At 36.3% G+C, this 20,858-nt stretch overlaps 1 protein-coding gene and 1 non-coding gene across 2 annotated transcripts in view; one reads left to right on the forward strand and one right to left on the reverse strand.

Annotated features, from left to right (window-relative positions):
• The window catches only part of DCC (DCC netrin 1 receptor), a 1,099,744-nt gene that overhangs the window by 892,682 nt on the left and 186,204 nt on the right, over nucleotides 1-20,858 (forward strand). Inside the window, exons 13-14 of the mRNA XM_058557158.1 lie at nucleotides 6,658-6,799; nucleotides 18,114-18,224. Of these exons, the coding sequence (XP_058413141.1) occupies nucleotides 6,658-6,799; nucleotides 18,114-18,224 (253 nt within the window). The remainder of the gene's footprint in view (nucleotides 1-6,657; nucleotides 6,800-18,113; nucleotides 18,225-20,858) is intronic.
• LOC131415514 (U6 spliceosomal RNA) lies at nucleotides 9,633-9,734 on the reverse strand. Its single transcript, XR_009222479.1, has one exon. It is a non-coding gene; the product is annotated as a U6 spliceosomal RNA (small nuclear RNA).

The raw sequence follows: 20,858 nt of genomic DNA on the forward strand, positions 1-20,858 counted from the left end.
TGAAATCAATGAAAAAGCACAAAAGATACTAATAAACTTAGCTGCTACCCACATATGAGGATGAATAAAAATGATGAAGTTACTCCCAAAGATGAATAATGACTATGGAGGGGGTTCACCTCCTGGTGTGTAGAGTGTATAACTGATTCTATTAATTAATTGCTGCTGGGCATTGACAATAAGGTATTGGCTAAGTGAGAATAATTTCTGCAATCACTAGGAATCCTCAAACATGGTAAAGAAAAATTATTATCTGGCAAAAACAAAGTATTGCTCATGTAATCAGTAGTATAATCAAGTTCTCCAGGCTTATCAAGTGATTTACAATCATTTGGTGGACATACTAAGCACAATTATTCTTCTTTTTTCAATTCGTGCATTGGAATTTAGGTCGTTTATAAGACTTATGAGAGGTCACTCAGCAGAGCCATAGCAAAGCGTTAACCGGAAATCATAAGGTTCTCCCTCTTGGTCTAAGGTTTAACCTCTTCATTTGTATTTTCATTTTCTATTTGAATTTAATTTCGACTTTAAAAAACAAGACTGTAGTACTTAGAAAATGACCCTTCTTGCTTTGCCAAGGGCTACTTATGGGAAGGCCTATTGGATGTATTAAAAACTAATTATTTAAATTGAGTTTTATTCCTGTCAAGAACATTTTGTAGGAGAGTTTAAGTGAGTAGAATTGCCAAGTAGAGACTCTCTGATTACTTATTTTAGCATGAAATAATAAAAAGAACATTATACTCAATAGTTGTATAATCTTCCAGTGATGGTACAAGGTGACTTCTGGCCATTCATTTAATTCTGTGCCTCAATTTCCTCCTTTGTAAAATTTTAAAATGGTAAAAATATCTTCTCTGCCTACCTTGAAGCATTGAAAAATAAAAATGAGTAGTGGAATGTAAACATAAGTTACGATTATTCATCAAATCTAGGGGTTTTTACTAGTTTCTAAAACATTTGAGAGTGAAGAACACATCCACACGTGTGTGTGTGTGTGGGTGTGTGGGTGGGTGTGGGTGTGTGTGGAAGGGGAAGAAGGAGTGACTAAGTCTGTGTGTATTTAAGTTTATGAGTTCTTTGGGAACCAGTTACAATATATTATTATTTTTTTCATTAATTTGTCTCCCAAAAAACTTAGCCAAATGTCTTAAATGAACACATTGATTTAACCATATGTCTTCTTAGCATGGCCTAAAAGACTAATTTTTTTCAAATCTGCTTTTCCATTACGTTGTCCTATATGTCCCATTTGCTGTAGCCACTGAGGGACTACTTGACCTTCACTTGATGATGCTCTACTTTGTTGTGACACCTTGAGCTTGCTCTTGATAGTCCCTCTGTCTTAAGTACCTTTCCTATCCCCTCCATGAAATCCTACTCACACTTTAAGGATTGGCTTCTTGTAAGGTCTTTCTTGACCACATGAGAGAATTAATATCTTCCTCTGTTATATTTTCGTTGTTATTTTCTAGGATTATTTTAGCATTTAGCACTGTGTTTTCATTATTAGTTTATGTATCTATTTCCTCTGCCAGAATGGATATACCATGACTTATCTGGGCGTTTCCATAGTCCCAAAGATAGTCCTTGCAACACAGCAGAGTTGCGGTTATATTTTGAATGAATATAATGGAATGAGTTAGACTCCTAGCCTCTTGGACTCTTGTGGAAGGCAATATTAAATAGGAATGAATGCTAGCTTCAGATTCATATTATCTCAGTTTAGATCCTGCCTCTATCTCTATGGCTGTGTAGAGAGCTCTGTGGCTTTAAGTTGCTTAACTATTATGTGTCCCAGTTTACATGATTGTACAAAGGACATAACAGATCTTAACTCTTAGAGTCAGTGTGAAGATAAAAAACATAACTCATGTAGATATGTACAGTGCTTAGATCATTGCCAGGTCTATAGTAAGTGTGAAAAAAGTGTTAACAGGTATTAATAAGAGTGGTACTTACTTTTTCACGTTTAAAGGGTAGTGGGGACAAAGTAAATGATCTCTGTAGTGCCATACTCTTTTAATACATTCTGACAATTTAAAATCATATTCATTCTATTTAACTGAGTCTCTCTAAAATTATTAAAACATATTTGTTACATAATTACAGTAATGATCCTGATTATTTGCAGAGTCTATATTTGCAAATTCATCTTGTTATTAGTGTCGTTGAATCCATTCCGACTCCTGGTGACCCTGTGTACAGCAGAGCGAAACCCTTCCCAGTCTTTTTGTGCCATCCTCTCACCTACCAGTGCTGTGTCAGACAATGTTCCACTACTATTCATAGGGTTTTCATGGCCAATTTTTTCATAAGTGTGTGGCCAGTTCCTTCTTCCTAGTCTGTCTTAGTCTGGAAGGTCCACTGAAACCTGTCAACCATGGGTGACCCCACTGGTGTTTGAAATACCAGTGACATAGCTTTCAGCATCATAGCAATACACAGCTGCTATGGTATGACAACAAACAGATGGGTGGTGTGGTTCCCTGACTGGGAAAAGAACCTGGGCTGTGGCAGTGAGAGCCCTAAATCTTAACCACTAGCCCACCAGGGCTGGCTGCAAATTCGCCTACCCACTAAAATTTGTTCATAACCCCACAACAATATCCACAATACCTTTACAGTTATTCACAGACATGTGCACACGGAGGGCAGTGAAAAATTTCAGTCTCCAGAAGTACACATTCCCAGCTAAGGTTGAACAAGGAGATACTCTATTCAACAGAATGCTTTGTTTAAAATACACTTGGAGAAGTGTCTTTTTGCAGTCAAATAAGTGCCACATATTTTGCATTTTCTTTTTTTTTTTTGCTTTTCCTTGAGGATTTCACTGTTTAAAACGGCACCCAAGTGTAGTGTTGAAGTGCTGTCTAGTGTTCCTAAGTGCAAGAAGGCTGTGATCTGCCTTGTGGAGAAAATACATGAGTTAGACAAGCTTCATTCAGACATGAGTTCTTGTGCTGCCGGCCATGAGTTCAATGTTAATGAATCAACAGTAATATCAAATAAGGCGTCTTTAAACAGAAAAACACATAAAACAAGCTTATGTATTGATGAATTGACAAAAATGTAACGAAAGACTCATAGGAACCTAAACCTGTATTTTCTTTAGGAGTGTTATTTCAATATTCAGTGTTCGCTGCAACTTTATAGAACATAACTACTGCAAACAATGAGAATCAACTGTAATTGGCAAGTTTTTTGAAATTGTTTGTGTTTAGCAAGTAACTGTGACTTTAGATGAGTTTTTTATCCTTTTAGAAAGGAGCTTATTCATTTGTAAAGCACTCTCAATTTGTAGTAGATCTGGAAGAAGGGTCTCAGACTTCCGTCTCCCTGGAGAATGCTGCTCTGCCTCTGCTACACTGCCGTATGATTGAAATGAGGTCGGAAAGGTCCTAGGATTGTGGCCAGGGGGCTCAGAAATCCATTCCTTGAGTTTGTGTCTGGCCTCTTTCTGACAATCAGTTATTTACTTCTACCACCTCAAAAGAACAATTTTGTGTGTTTATTTTAAAAATTAATTTAAATTTTCATCAAAATATTACATGCACACTATTTTTTAAAAAGTTAAACAGTACCAGTAGGCTTATAACAAAAATCAATAGACCCTTCCCTACCCTCCCTAAACCCTATTCCCATTTCCTTCAAACTTCCATATTCATCTCTTTTGGCTTTCATTTCTTTTCTGGCATTTACCTTTATGTTTCTCAATAATGTGCTTATGTAGCTGTCCCTTAATTCACTAGTTTTAATTCACCAATTTTAGATAGCATCTGTTGATTTGTTTTTATGTCAGAATTTAGCGCTTTTACACATCTCCGTCCCCACTTCCCATCCCTAATCTTCTTCCTTTTTTTCCTCCTGCTACTCTTCCTTCTCCTCTTCCTCATTGTCCTTCTATTCCTTCTTCTTTGGTTGAGGTGCAATTAATCAAAGTGAAATACACAAATCTTTAAGTGTTTGGTTCCATAAGTGTATTAGCCAGCTAGTGCTGCCCTAACAAATACCACAGACTGGGTGACTTAAGTAACAGGTATTTATTTTCTCACAGTTCTGGAGGCTTGAAGTCCAAGATCAAGGTATCAATAGAGTTGTTTCTTGTGAGTCCTCTCTCCTTGACTTATAGACGACTGTCTTCTTCCAGTGTCTTCATGTGGTCTTCCTCTGTGTATCTGTGTCCTAATCTTCTTTTCTTTTCTTATAAGGACACCAGTCATATTGGATTGGGGCCCACATTAATGACCTCATTTAACCTTAATGACCTCTTTAAAGGCCCTGTCTCCAAATATAGTCACATTCTGAGGTCCTGGGGATTAGAACTTCAACATATGAATTTGGAGCAGGGGCACAATTTAGCCTGTAATAATGTATTTTGACAGTTGTATCCATCCATGTAACAAACGTGAAATAAATATGCAGAATATTTGCATCACCCCAGAAAGTCTCCTTCTACTTATAGGCAATCAGTCCCCCAGTGCAAATGCCATAGGCAACTACTGTCCTGATCTGTATTACTTAGATTAGTTTTGTCTGTTCTTGAACTTCATATCAATAGAATTATACAGTACGTACTCTTTTGAGTCTAACTCGTCATATGTAATCATATATCATATTATAATTTTCTTCACTGAAAAATTCCATATTTTTCTTTCAGTTTTGGGTTCTCTGTCTTGGATTTCAGATCTTTTTCTTTCCCAATTTGCACTCTTATTTACCTCAAGCAAACCCTCCATTAGCTTCATGATAAAGGGAACACAGATGGAAGATATCTTTGAAACCATGTAGATCTGAAATATCCCTATACTTGTACTTATACAAGGATCAATTATTTCACTTGTGTTATATTTTCTTTATAATTGATAATTTATTTGTCTAGCCTTACAATTCTAGCTTTAAAATCCTTTAGGATTAGAATTGTAAGTATCATTCTATTGTTTTCTAACTTCAAATGTTGGTGAGAAATTTTACTCCTTACTATTCCTACTCCTGATCATTTTTTATGTGACCTGCTGTTTTTTCCCCATTCTGGAAGCTTTTGGATCCTCTCTCCCCCTTGAAGCTCTACTATTTCACAGTAATGCACTTTGATGGGGTTCTTTTTCATGTACTGGGGTCTCAAGCCTTCCAGTTTTGCAAGGTTTTTACTGGGGGGAAGGGTTTTTGTTTGGTTGTCTTTGCTAATTTTCTGCGTTCTATTTTTCCTGCTTTTTAATTCTTTCACCTTATTAGTTGGGTGTTGGAAATTATGGACTAAACCTCTAATTTCTTGTCTTTTCTCTCCAATTTCCTATGATTGTCTTTTTTTTCCACTGAATTTTAGGAGATTTCTTTTACTTTATCTTCCAACTGATCTATTGAATATTTCATTTGTGTGACCAAATTATAATTGTCATCAGCTTTTTAAAAAAATCTTTCATATGTATTGTGATGGATGGAAACTAGTGTATGCAGAAACTGAAATATAATGATGTACACTTGAAATTTACACAATGTTATAAAACAATGACCTCAATTAAAAAAAAAAGCTTTCATTATTCCTGTATTTTTATCCTATTCATGGATGTAATATCTTCTCTTAGATTATCAGGGTATTAGTGACAGCTTTTTGGATCCTTTTTCTGCTCTAAGCATTAGTGCTATTTCCTTCAAGTGTCATTATGTTCTCATGTATTTTTTCCTCTGTCTTTTATGCTAAAAGCATTTTTGATATCTGGTAGTCTTAAATTGTCAGTTTACATGAAAATGAAATACTAAAAACTGATTGCCAATTGCAAATTCTAGGGCATGAGTGAGGGTTATTAAGTGAGAGCCTCATTGTTGGGGGATTGATCAGGGACCTGGCTGTTGTTTTCTCTAGGGCCAAACTTATAATTTTCTCTAGAGTGCAGTTATCTGATATTCTGCCTGGGAAGTATACACCTAGTTGTCATTGCTCTAGGTATCAGGTGAGGGAAGAAGATTTGGGTGTCTTATGTCTGTGTCATCCCTCCTCTCTTCTGTGCCTGGTATCTCTGAACCTGTGAATTCTGTTTTAATATTCCTAGAAAATAAAGCTCCCAGCTACTCCAGGGTCAGGGAGAGTTAGTAGATTGGTTTTGCTGCATGTGGGTAGGACCTTCAGTTCATCTCCTATTTCAGCATCACGCTTCAGCCCTGCCTTCCAAGGTACTTAGGAAGCAACAATTTCCAGTCCGTCCTGAATTTTGTCATGCAAATCACCTTGTTTGCATTAATATCTCTTAAGAGGTATTTAGGTTTCATTTTTCTCCTTTGGCTCAGTCACCACGCTTCCCTCAATTTGCACCTCCTAAATATTGGTAACATCTCTCATCCATTGGAGTCTTATTCTCTATTTCCTTACGGGTTTATATCCTCTAGAATATTTTACTGTCATTTTGGTGTCATTTGCACCGGAGAGGAGATAATGCATGTAATCAATCAGATGAATTGTGTATTTTTGTCAAAATCAGACAAATAGGAATACCGCCAGATTGTAAGAATGGATTTAATTTGGCTCTAATAGCAATCTCTAACCCTCCTTTCCTCTCTCTTTTATTCATACTTAGGTTTGGTTTGGGTCGTTTCTTTGATCCTGTCCTGTTGTCCTTCCTTTCTCCAATGTTTTAATTTCTATCTGTTATTTTACAGAGTATCAAAGTAAGCTGGCTGCCTCCTCCATCAGGAACACAAAATGGATTTATTACTGGCTATAAAATTCGACACAGAAAGACGACCCGCAGAGGCGAGATGGAAACACTGGAGCCAAACAACCTCTGGTACCTGTTCACAGGTCAGTGTTCACATGATGTAGTCTTGCAAGGTTTTGATGAATTAAATGCTTTAGGAATAAAATATACTCTCACTTCAAAAGAACGTTCTTTTCTTTATTTTCCCTGGCAGGTGACATTTATTGGTGTGAACAAGAATAACCTTTATTTTTTTAACTTGATATTCTCTATAATGCTTTCACTACATATTTTCCTTCTGGATCATCATCTTCATAAATGTTTCATAGATTTTTTTATCCATATTAGTTTCTAAGCATTGTTGAGTCAGCAATAAATCCTATTGTTAAATAACTTTTAAAAGTCGTCTAATCAAATAGTTCTAAGAAAGTCACTTTGATTACCCCTCTCCTAATCTCCAGGGGTGAAGATGGGGTTGGAAAATGGGGAGAAGGATAGTTTTTGAATAAACAGAGAGATTACTTCACTTTCCATAAGCATAAAAGTAAATTCATGGGGCCAGCCCAGTGGTGTAATGGTTAAGTTCACATGCTCCGCTTCTGCAGCCCGGGGTTTGTGGGTTCTGATCCTGGGTACAGCCCTATACACTGCCTGTCAAGCCATGGTGTGGCAGGCATCCCACATATAAAGTAGAGGAGGACGGGCACGGATGTTAGCCCGGTGCCAATCTTCCTTATTAGAAAGGGGAGGATTGGCAACAGATGTTAGCTCAGGGCTAATCTTCCTCACCAAAAAAATAAAGTAAATTCACTTTTGTAGCTGTATTGGTGGGACTCATGGTGGGTCAAGCTTCTCTATGAAAACTGGACCCAGTTTCCATGCAATATTTAGAGAATATGCTTTTTATTTTATAAAATGAATAATCATATATTTCCTTTAACTATTGGAACCCTTAAGACATGTCACTCCAGGTTCCTAGAAAACAGAGACTGACGCAGGCTTTCAAGATAATGCCTTTGGGGGTGCAAGCCCAGGAAAGCAAGGGTGAGGGAACACAGGAAGTGAGCCAAGGAAGATGAGAAACCAATAATGGTGGCATGTTATTAATCTGGCCACAAGTTTAGAACAAACACAGAGCTTGCTTGTCCTTGTGCGGTATCTCTGGAGCAGCCACATGAAGGACTATGTCTCATAGTCAATGGCTGGATAGGAAGTGTGAGCAGTTTCTCTCTTGTCCATCGTTGGTCAAGGTCCACCAACAAGTTGTTAACTATTCTATACCTCCAGACAGCCTGCTGGGAAGCCAGAGCTTCTGTTGAACATACAAACATGGAAGTCTCTCCTTGTCAGTTGGCACTTTATAAGGTCATGACTTGGTTTAGGGTAACAGCGGTACTCAGGGCTTTATAGCCCTAAGAAGAGCATCAACTATTGCCAGGGGCTTGGGAAGCAAAGCATAGCATCAGCTCACGACAAAGTTTGGTGCGTGAAGTTGAGCAAACCTGGAGTGGAACATAAACTGGGTCCAGGACAATACACAAACTGAAACTCACAACTTACTGCTAATGGATAAAGTAAACTATCATTGCAAAAGAGAAAGAAGAAAGTAACTCCTTACTGATTCCTTTCTCTATAGCAAAGTACTCAGTAAATTTTCATTTGAAATCAGTGTGTGATTCACACTGAAATACGGTAAAAGCAGGGATGATGTGACAAATACATACTCTATATAAAGTAGAAATCATGTATTTACAGTGTAGTTTCACTTACCAGAACCGAAAAGACAGCGAGCACATTGGAAGCCTGAGAGGTGGAAGTGGTGATGGTGTATTAGGCTGAGTCATGGGCGGTTGGGGTGGCATGAGGTACAGGAGACTGGGGTGTAGGTGAGAGAGGAAGAGGGTCATCTATCAACATCTCATCATCCTCTGAATCCATCAGGGCAGGCAGATCACTAACTTCTACACCTTCTTCTATGTCTGCTTGCCTTGATGTTGAAGGTGGAGGTTTGTCGTCTGCTGTGGCTGACGTGAAAGTCTTGAAATATGGCAGTATCCTTGACTGCTTGGCCTCTATAAAGGCTTGCCGCAAAACAAACGCTGAATGTTGTTTTCACTTTTTGCCTTTTTTTTGTAAAAGCGAAAATCCTCTTTGGATTTCTTTTGGTTAGTGAAAACAGATACTAATATAGGTCTTTTGTAAAAGTGAAGGGGAGAAAATCGAATTTTCAGATAGTGGAGGAAACCTGTACTTGTTCAACCCACACTCTGAGACTTGGTCTAAACCTGTATTTTTCCCTCCTGGATTTTGCCTTTTATGCCTACAGAATTTTAGCATCATGGCAAGAGTGCTTCCAAGGCAGACTGCCAAAAATCACAGTACTTGTTTTATATCTAGACAAAATCTCCTGGGCAGGTATTGTTGAATCTAAGCGGAAGTCATGGCACTCTACTGTACCATTTAAAAAGCTTAAGAAAAGCCAAGATCCTGTGTCTTTTTCTCTGATGAAACGATGAGAAAGAGGTTAAAATAATTGAAGGTGAAGTGAAGCAAATGTGCTCAATGGGATACTTAGCACAACATGTAGTTTACTTTGAAAGACATCACCAAAATTGAAAAATCTTGCTGAAAAATTTTAGTATAATTCATAAAATACATTAGACTAGAAGAAGAGATGGTAAGAATAATTTAATCCAAGCTTTTTTCCCTGGTTTAATTGAGATATAATTGCCATACATCATTGTATAAGTTTAGGATATACAGCATAATGGTTTGACTTACATACCTTGTAAAATGATTACCACAATAAGTTTAGTTAGCATCCATCATCTCATATAGATATAACAAAAAGGAAAAGCAAACAAAGAAAAAAAATTTTTTTCCTTGTGATGACAACTCTTAGGATCTACTCTCTTAACAACTTTCATATATATCATAAAAAATATGGGCCACGAATTTGTGAGTCATCCTTATGCAGGGACCATGTTAATCTTCTCTGTATGATTCTAATTTTAGTATATGTGCTACTGAAACAAGCACCAAGACTTATTTTTTGATAGATGTAGGCCTTTGAAGCCCTGAAACTTTTTTTCATTGCTTTTCCTTCGCAAAGAAAAAGATTGGAAATATAAAATATACTTCTTTTTATAAAATAATTAATTAAAGGATGAGCATTCCAGTAGAAAAACTAAGGATTGGATATTCAATTTACAGAACTATAAATAGCCAATGGCATGATAAAATGTTCACTCTTAACAGTAGAGAAATGCAAATTAAAACAAAAATGAGTTAGCATTTTTCTTTGATCAAAGTAATGAAGATAAAAATAGATGATGACACCCTGTTCTGGAAAGCATATGAGAGAAATACAAACTCTCATATACTGCTTGGGGGACAGAAAATTTCTGGAATCTTTCTGGAAAGCAACGTGAAGATATGTGTTATCTATCTGTCTCTCTATCTATCTATCTATCTATCTATCTATCTATCTATCTATCTACGTGTATATCTTTGTGTGTGTATGTGTGTAGTTGTGTGTGCATGTTTGTGTGTGTATCTTCATAAATGTATGATCCAGATTTTCTGCTTCTAGTTTATTCCAAGTCTGCAGCCATATTTTTTGCAAAGTTTTTAACTGTTAAGTATGTTCATTGTACTGTTACTTTAATAGCAAATAAAAAGAAAAAAGACCCCAAGTATCCAAATAGGCAGTTACCTAGAAATTTCAGACAAAATCATATCATGGAACACTGTACATCTGTTGATAACGATGTAACGTAAAAATATTAAATCACATGTTAAATATTTAAAACATATTCTTAAGTGAATAACTCAGTTTTAAATCAGTATTAGTACATGAGTTCATATTTAAAAGGCAAAAAACATTAATTCATAGGAAAATATTTAGAGTAATACATACCCAAATATTAATAGTGATTTTTGCTTACCTTTGTAACAACAATAAAATGTGTATTTTTAATTTAATTTGTAAGGTGGAAAACAAAAAGCCAAGACTCTGATGTCATATTATGACTTTTGAGTACCCGAATTGAAGATTTCCTACCGCTAAAACTAACTCTATGCCACTGAACAGCTGAGAAAGGAGTGGTCTGGAGAATAAATGAAGGTTATAATAATAGCCACATGGCCAAAGAACTTGCCAATGTGAATTGTTTAGTGTTTATGAGTTTTTTGGCAAATGGAATTTAACACATTCACCTCAGTATTATCAAACCAAGATACTGACTCCCTAAATAAATGTAAACTTTTAGAATTTTCTCTCTACAGAGGGTAAAATCATTTAAAAAAAATAGCCGCAAGTCTGAAATAAAGGTGTCGGCAGGGTTGGTTCCTTCTGGAGGCTTTGAGTGAATCCATCCATGTCTGTCTCCTAACCTCTAATAGTTGCGGGCAATCCTTGACATTCCTTGGCTTGTAGATGCATCTCTCCTATCTCTGCATCTCCTTCCTCTGTCTTTCTGTGTCCTCTCCTCTTCTTATAAGGACACTAGTCATTGGATGTGAACCCCACCCTAAATCCAGGATGATTTCATCTCAAGATTCTTAACTAATTATATCTGTAAAGACACTATTTCCAAGTGAGGTCACATTCTGAAGTTCCAAGTATACGTGAATTTTGGGGGGACATTATGCGACTCACTACAGACTCCTTTTATTTTTCCTCTCAAGGGCAATAATTTTTAGTTGTATTCTCTAATAAACTTTATTTATTCAAAAATAAATAATTCAGTCCTATATTTTTATTCTTCTAAAATATGCATGACAATTAGAGCTTCTAATCAGCATGGGATAACCCATTACCACTCTGGTTTAATATCATCAGAGCCAAAAGCAAAGTAGTAGGATGAATTAATTAGCTTGTTTTTGGAATAGTTCACAAATGCCGATTCCCATCTTTATAGATTTGTAGGAATCTGGCCTCCAAATTTGAAGCCTTCATTCATACTGTTCCATCTTCATTTCAATAGTTATAAAATGAATTTGGGAATGCAAATGTAATCTGAGCAGTTATATTCGTAATGGTGTCTGATATTTATTGCAAAAAGTCACAGACTTCATTTTTAATTTGAAATGAAGAAATAAAAACAGACAGAGAATAGCTTCATACCCTAAAAACATTAAACAAGTTTTGCAGAGCCTCTGCCTTCCCCTGCCCTGCTCTGTGACCCAGCTTAGTAACTCCTGTTGCATTTCTAGATATTGTGGGAATGTCTTCAATGCTACAAAGCACCAAGGAACCAGGAAATACTACACATTGGCAGATTGTCTGTGGTTTTGACCTGTCCCCAGGATATATTTAGTAACTTATGAACTTTCTAGTATGCGGAATTAATTGATTTTCTATATGAATCTGCAGCACTTTAAAATGTATAGGATTTGACCCCATGTTTTCAATACATGTAAGATACATGGATATATTGATTTGGCTTTTAGGAAATTGGAAAGGCCAGAATGCTTCATTTGGATGATATAAATATTCAGGTGTAGAGACTCAAACATTTTTTTTTTAACGATCCTCTGTCAGACAGGTGGTTTTGTTGTGTGTGTTTTTTACTAGGATAATGAGACATCTGCAATAACAAAGTAATTCAGAGTTACAACAAGAATTTTAAATCACTCCTATCAGTTTTATTGTGGGAACCCATGTCAACTAAATTTTAAAGTACTATTGTTAACTTTTGAGTGCTCTTCAGAGGAGGTTGTTTAGAATTGAATTTAAAAGTTTCCTTGTGTTTCATGACCAATGTAGAATAAACATAGTGATAAACATGTGTTGGTATTTTATGGACTAAAAAATTGAAACAATCACATAGGATTTTATAAAAAAGTTAACATTAGGGGAATAAAGGAAATTATATTGTTTGAATAATACACTATCACTTATCATAAGTTCTAAGAAATTAGAAATAGAAGAATTACAGAGCTTGAAGGCACTTTGTAGTGGGGGTGGAAACAGGCAGAAGAAAATATGCTTTTAATAATAAAATATTTTTACAGCTAAGTAAAAGCATTGCTACCTACACCGTAGTTCCTTTAGAATAAAATTTACTTAGAAGCACCTACGAAACACACATGCACACTCATAAGCATACACATGTTGAGATTGAATCATAGGTTCCCTACAAGTAGAATAGGAACCACACCATTCATCTCATTCAAAGTTCTTGTTTTACAGAAGAGGCAACTGAGAACTGAAGAGTAACATTGCTGCGATCTACCACTAGTTAAGGGGATGATCCCAACTAGACTGCAGGCATTCCAACTCCTAGTTATATGCTCTTTGTACTACACAATGTTGTCATCTTTAGATCGCTTTGTTGTGAATTACTCTGGCTACTATGTGAATCTATAAAAGATCATTGATAGTAAAAATAATTTTAACATTTACAGCAATGATAACAACAAGATCCACTTTAACAACAGCTGCTATACTGAAAACAGTATGAAGTTTCCTCAAAAAATTAAAAATAGAACTACCATATGATGCAGCTATCCCACTCCTGTACATAACCAAAAGAATTGAAATCAGGTTCTAGAAGAGATAACTGCACTCCCCTGTTCATTGCAGCATTATTCACAACAGCCAAGACAGAGAAACAACCCACATATCCATTGACAGACAAATGGCTAAAGAAAAGGTGGCATATACATATAATGGAATATTATTCAGCTTTAAAAAAGAAGGAAATCTTCCCATTTGCGACAACATGGATGGACCTGGAAGACATTATGCTAAGTGAAATAAGTCAGTCACAGAAGGACAAATACTGCATGATTCCACTTAGATGAGGTATCTAAAATAGTCAAACAGAGGCAGAGGATAGAATGGTAGTTGCCAAGGGAGAGGGAGAGAGGAAAATGAGGAGTTGTTTAAGGGGTATAAAGTGAGAGTTATGCAAGAGGAATAAGTTCTAGAGATCTGCTGTACAACATAGTACCTATAGCTAACAATACTATGTGATGCATTTAAAAATTGTTAAGAAGGTAGGTCTCATGCTAAGTGTTTCTACTATAAAAAAAGCAAGAGGATGTGAAATCTTTTGGAAGCAGTGGATATATTTATTACCTTGATTGTGGTGGTGGTATCATGGAGGCATGCATATGTTCAGATTCATCAAAATCTATGTATTAAGTATGTGCAATTTTTCGCATATTAGGTGTACCTCAATAAAGCTGAAAAAAATCTCCGTGATAAGAAAAAATACCTTTATATATTTTTTCAAATTTAATCTTCATAACATTTTTTATGTACATATCCCCATTTTATTGATGAGAAAACTTAGGTAGAGGGAGGGCTAGCAAATTTTTCAAGGTCACGTATCTAATAAGTGCTAGAGTAAAACTTCAAATCTAATTCTGCTTAAATTGAAAACCTATACTCTTAACTCTTAAACTGTAGGTAACGTGTTGCTGACCGTAGGTTATGAACGTGTGGTTGCGTGAGTGGATAAAGAGATAGTAGAGTAATGCAGGGACGGAAAGAGGTATCTATTGGATAATAAAAATTGAAGAGCAGCTTTGGAGCTGAATAACTCTAGAAGAGATTAAATTAAAGTTTTCCTACCAATTTATTTTTAAAATGCTATTTAATATTTCCACCAGCCCAACTCAGGAATGACATCCCAGATAACAAGTTTTAGAAATACACACACAAAAAAGCTTTTGATTACAGACAGGCTTCTCTCTACCCTACCTCCAATGAATGACTAAATGAATAAATACTGTGTTGAAGGATCTTTAGATCTCAGCTATCTGGTTGGGGCTCAAAAAATAGCTTGTTCATGGTGATTGTTGGTTTAACTCCTGAAGATACCTCCTCTTTCTAACAGGGGAACATTTTTTCTAAGTAAGAGAACAACTTAACTCTACTTTATAGTGAATTTGAGGTTTTATTGATCTCTTAGGTTGATCTACTGTCAAAAATGGAATCATCAATTATTTCCTGCCTGTCTGTCCACTGCTCAGTTCTGGGTTTACGTAATCATTATAGATGAAAATTCCTTGCGCTTTGCATTTGCTGCTGATGTCCCTGTTAGGTCCCAGCCTAGGCCAGGTTGGTCTCTGAAGAGAATGGTCTATAGGATCCCAGCAGGAGACAAGACACAGCCCAGAGTCTTCACCTAAGAGCAGTCCTGGCTGTAATTAAGGCAGCACATAGTACTCTTGCTTACTTTCTCTGAGCCTTATTATCCTTATCTCTGAAGTGGGAGTAATAATGTATTCTGAGCCAAAATCATAGAGTATCTGAAAATCGTCAGAAAATAATCTGCAAATGGTAGTTATATTTACATCTATTAAATGCTTAATTTTATAAACTATTTTAAAAGCAGTTTGTCATTTGATTCTCAAAAGAACATTATAAGATGGAAAAGTGAGTATTATTTCCTAATTCCTGTATATGGGAAATTGAGATTAAAAGAGCTTTCAATACATCTAAAACTTGCCCAGCCAAGTACCCCTCACAGCAAAGAAGCAGGAACATTCGCGACCTAGAATTCTGAATGTCCAGAATGCCTCTCCGAAAGCCAAAATGTCCGGTTCTGCTTATCACTGCATCCTACGCTTGTCTAGACGTAGAAGAAGGTCACAGATTTAATTCCGTTGGTAAAGGCTTGGTACAGAAGGCATTGAATTTAGAATCAGAAGACTTGGATAAAGATATTTTGAAAGAGGAATTTAATTTTTTTATCCCACTGTGTAAAACTAGCGTTTATATACTATGGTAAAACAGATTCAGTCCAATCTAAAGAAGAAACTCCTAACAAGCAAATGGTTGGAGTGGGTTCCCTCCTTGGTGAATTTCTCATTCTAAGGTGTTCCTGCCTTACTTACAGGACCACTTTGTTAGATGTACATCTAAATAGTATTAGATATGCCATTTGACTAGACATTTAGACCTCCTTTAATATTGGGAATTTATGTATATATTTTAATGTTTTTTATACTTAACCTACAATTTCCAGATGTCTGTAGTGAGAGAGACTCCACAGCTATATTCTAGAATAAAACGCAAAATAAAAAAATTTTAACCTCAACTATAATATTCCAAGGAAATTTGGCAGGATTTTCAGAGTGGCCTAGGCACTAGTCTATATTGCATGTTAAACCTTCACTACAGATGTCATAGAGAGGATGAGATGAATAGGTCTCCTACTGTACATGGTTGGAAGGAATATTCTCCTCAGTAGCTTGGGCTGTTCAGGTGAGATCCCACTGGGGGGACACTTAATGGATGGTCATTGAATTTCTAACGTTTACTTTAAGTTGTTAGTAGGCTTTTGTTTTACTCAAAACTGAATGAATGATTCTGACAGATAGTGAGCCCAAAGTATATAAATCAAAATTCGGAAAATTATAAGGAGAAATTTTCATATCTACTTTATAGTGAGATGTTTTAACTAACTTCTATTAAAAATTGATAGATTCTGCATATGAAAGCCACTTGATTTAAAGTCAAATGAATGGAAAAGAATGCAGGGCATTCAAAAAGATTTCCATTTATATATCAAAATCTTGCATATGATAAGATGGTTTGTCAGTCAGAGTTCAACCAGAGAAACAGAACCATAGGAGATTTATTGCAAGGAATTGGCTTAAGTGATTGTGACAGCTAGCTATACGATTCCAAAATCTACAGGGCAGGCCATCAGGAAAGGAAGCCTGGAACTCGCAAGCTGAAGCTAATGTCTACAGGTGAAATTTCTTCTTCAGGGAAGCCTCAGCTCTGTTCTTAATGCCTTTCACCTGATTGGATCTGGCCCACTCAGATTATCTAGGGCAATATCTCTCACTTAAAATCAGTTGAATATGGATGTTAGTCACATCTACAAAATACTCTCACAACACCACCTAGCCAAGTTGACACACAAAACTGATCATCACAGATGGTATTTCAAATCAGTTGTTGGAGATGGTATTGACATAATTGTCCATCCATTTCAAAGAAAAATGAAGTTAAATTTCTACTTAATACAAAAGAGTATATTCTTGATGGTCTAAAACTGTTTCAGATAAGACCACTATGAAAGTCATGAGCTGCAATGATTAGGTAAGCATTTCTTCGCATAGTTCTCTCCCTATTAGTTTTTTAATTTCTTGGAAGAACTCTATACTCCCTCTGCCTGGGTGATCAGCAACAGCGCCTATGAAAGGGTGCAAATGTTAACAAATATAAGATCAATGCCTTGTTAAGAAATCAAGTGAGCACAAGCCTACTTGAGACATGACGGATGCCTTGTGTTCCAAATTATCTATTCACTGTCTTGCTACTGATGTTGGACATTGTATTTTAACCTAATATATCATTTGTATTAAGCACTGCTTTAGTGGATCTTTCAACAGTTGTTTTGTGTGTGTGCCTTCCATGTGTCATACACTGTAGTGGACTCTATGGATATACAATTAAAACACCAATAATAACAAAAACAACAACAGCACCAACATCATTCTCAGTCCATTTCTTTAAGGAGCTTCCAGTCTGTTTTATAAAATTAGAAGCTACTTAAGAGAACAACATTTTGTGTTACAGATATCTTTGTGTCGGGTGGGTTTATCAAATTGTCTTCTCTAATAGTACTATTTATTGAAGGCAACTGCCCCTTGCCATTAACAAGTCTGTTCTAACCATCACTTAAAATAATATCTCCTATTAATAGTAAGTTAGAATTCTCCTTAAGTACCAAGATTTACTCATCTTCTTATGTAAAAATCTGTAAATACGTAACTTTTTACATGATATAAGTATCATTTCTCTAATAGTTTATTTTATTTATTTATTTATTTATTTTTTGTGAGGAAGGTCAGCCCTGAGCTAACATCCATGCTAATCCTCCTCTTTTTGCTGAGGAAGACCGGCTCTGAGCTAACATCTATTGTCAATCCTCCTCTTTTTCTTTTTTTCCCCAAAGCCCCAGTAGATAGTTGTATGTCATAGCTGCACATCCTTCTAGTTGCTGTATGTGGGATGCGGCCTCAGCATGGCCGGAGAAGCAGTGTGTCAGTGCGCGCCCAGGATCCGAACCCGGGCCGCCAGTAGCGGAGCGCACGCGCTTAACCGCTAAGACGTGAGGCCGGCCCTCTAATAGTTTATTTTCTTTATGCATTTTCCTTGGCACCAAATATTTGTGCCATTTCAGATTAATGCATCTGCCCTGAGGCTGTTTTCAGGGATACATTTTTATAAATTGGAAAAAATAAATGAGGATATATGAAAAATAATCTGATTTCTCACTTTAATATTCCTGCCTTTTTGGCCAAAACAACAATAATCACCACAACAATCACAAACAATATAAAGCGTGTCTACCATTGTTGAAATTTTACTAAAACTTTGAAAACCAGCTAGAAATACATGTTATTCAGTAACTTTTTTTTTCCCTGTGGAAAATTCTTTCACAGGACTGGAGAAAGGAAGTCAGTACAGTTTCCAAGTGTCAGCTACGACAGTCAATGGCACTGGACCACCTTCCAACTGGTACACAGCGGAGACCCCAGAAAATGATCTAGATGGTAAGATCTTTCCCTAATTAGTATTACTCTGATTTCTATCTTCTTAGTTACTTCAGTTTCAAAGCACCCCTTAAAAAAAGTTGATGAACTCCAACCTTGGGGTTATTTATTCCTCCTGTATCTTTGGATGCAAAACAAAATCCTTAATGAATGTAGAGTCTTCAACAACGCCATATAAATATAAATTAATTATGCTTTAATTATGACACTCATAATAAGTTACTTTTTTGTCAAGATAATTTGAAATGATTTTTTTGTACTCATTTTATTTTGAATAATTGACCTTAAATATTTTCTTCACAGGAACTGCTACAATTTCTGATAATACTCATGAAATATGATTACATAGTTTCTCTTGCCCTTTTATGATGCTTCTGCAAAACTGCAATATGTATTTTCGACTTGCTTATGATATGGTCATTAATAATCAACACTTTGTTTCTTTTATATACAAAACAGTCTGCCTTATTTGCTTAATTGATAGTTATGTGAGACATTTGTGGATGAGATATTGAGATTCATAGAAAAGTCACATATCAATAGGTTAAATATAAGCAAAATCTTCAAAACAGCAATATACCATATAGAATTAGAGTTACAATTGAAAGAGTTAGAAATTCATGAAAATGAGAGGTACTTGAAACTTAAAGGTAGGTGATCAAAACTGGGACCAAGGAAAAATAACTAGAAGAATAAATGCATATGTATTAAAAATGTGATGGCACAGGATGACTGCCTAAATAACAGACAATGAAATTCCCTTATTCCTTAACTGATAGAAATGAAAGTATTCAAGTTAATGGAAGGTAAAAATTCTATATCCTTTCCTTTTCTTCTCCTTTTTCTCTCTTCCTTCTTCCCGCCTCATTTTTTTCTTGTCCCCGTTCTTCTACCCTCACCTTTTCTGAAGTCTGTCCTCCCTACCTCTTCCTTGAATTCCTACTTCTCATTTTCCTCTTCCTTGATCTTTCCCGTCTTCTCTTTCTAAATAATTCATCTTCATTCATGATTTTAAGGTAGTCACAGATTTGGTTTTACAAAATAATTATGGTGGTAGTAAAACAATCAACAAATACTATTTCCACAATAACGGTAATTACTGCCATGTGACAGCACATGAATTCAAAGAATATTGATAGGAAACTTACTAAACATCAGATACTGTACTTAGCTTTGAGGATATAATAATAAATAAGAAAGACATGATCCTTTCCTTGTGGAGCTTAGAGTATAGCAAAGAAAGACAGACATTCTAGGTAAAGTGATAGGAAACGGACGTTTTTTTTTTTTTTTTTTTTTTTTTTTTTTTGTGAGGAGATCAGCCCTGTGCTAACATCCGCCAATCCTCCTCTTTTTTTGCTGAGGAAGACGGCCCTGGGCTAACATCTGTGCCTATCTTCCTCCACTTTATATGGGACGCCGCCACAGCATGGCTTACCAAGCAGTGCGTCGGTGCGCGCCCGGGATCCGAACCAGCGAACCCCGGGCCGCCGCAGCGGAGCGCGCGCACTTAACCGCTTGCGCCACCGGGCCGGCCCCATGGAAACGGACGTTTTTATAGGGCAAAGCTGATTGAATATTAGCAATATCCTATAGTTCAACATGGGATGGATGGATAGACCCATGGGCAAACAGACAGACATATAGAAGACCTGCATTTAAACAGAGACTTGAAGGATGAATAGGAATTAGCTATGCAGAACTATACATTGGAAATTGAGGGAGCAGGAGTAGAGGGCAAGTTAAATGCAAGTTTTAAGTCAAGATAGACCATGGCACTATTAGGGGTGTGAAAACAAAGACCATCAAACTGAAGCGCAGAGATGGCACTTGAAGAGATTTGTAAGACACGCAGATTGTAAACCTGGCAAGACCAAATTAAGGATTTTGAACTTTGTCTTAAGAATGTCATTAAAGTAATAACTTGCTTTATCTTCAGCAAGTCATTAAGGGACTTTTTAAAATAGTGACTTAATTATATTTGCATTTTGAAGAGATTACTCTGGCTGAAGCATAAAAAATATATTAGAAATAGGCAAACATGGGCAAAACCAGGTAGGAAAATCCTAAGGTGATATTAGATTTTATAGAAAAGTAACTTGAGGCTTAGAAGGTGTTATTTAACTTGTCTTAAGTTATATAAATTAAGAAGCTGTGGAGTTGCACAAAGTCATACTTCACAATGCTTATATCCTTTACTAACAGGTTAAGAAACATTAATTCATGTATTTATTCAATGTGTATTTCTTCTTGAAGGTCTGTATATACCAGGCATTAATTCAGGTACTAGGGGTAAAGCAATAAATAAAGTCGCTACTTTAAGGAGTATAAATTTTATTGAGGGGGCTGGCCCTGTGGTGTAGTGGTTAAGTGCACCTGCTCCACTGCTGGCGGCCCAGGTTCAGATCCTGGGCGTGAACCACCGCTTGTCAGGCCATGCTGTGGCTGTGTCCCATATAAAGTAGAGGAAGATGGGCACGGATGTTAGCCCAGGGCCAGTCTTCCTCAGCAAAAAGAGGAGGATTGGCGTGGATGTTAGCTCAGAGCTCATCTTCCTCACAAAAAAAAGAAAAAAAATTTATCGAGATAGAGGTAGATAGTGATAAATGCTCTGAAGAAAAATAAAGCACGGTA

This window comes from Diceros bicornis, chromosome 16, assembly GCF_020826845.1.
Source record: "Diceros bicornis minor isolate mBicDic1 chromosome 16, mDicBic1.mat.cur, whole genome shotgun sequence".
NCBI lineage: Eukaryota > Metazoa > Chordata > Mammalia > Perissodactyla > Rhinocerotidae > Diceros > Diceros bicornis.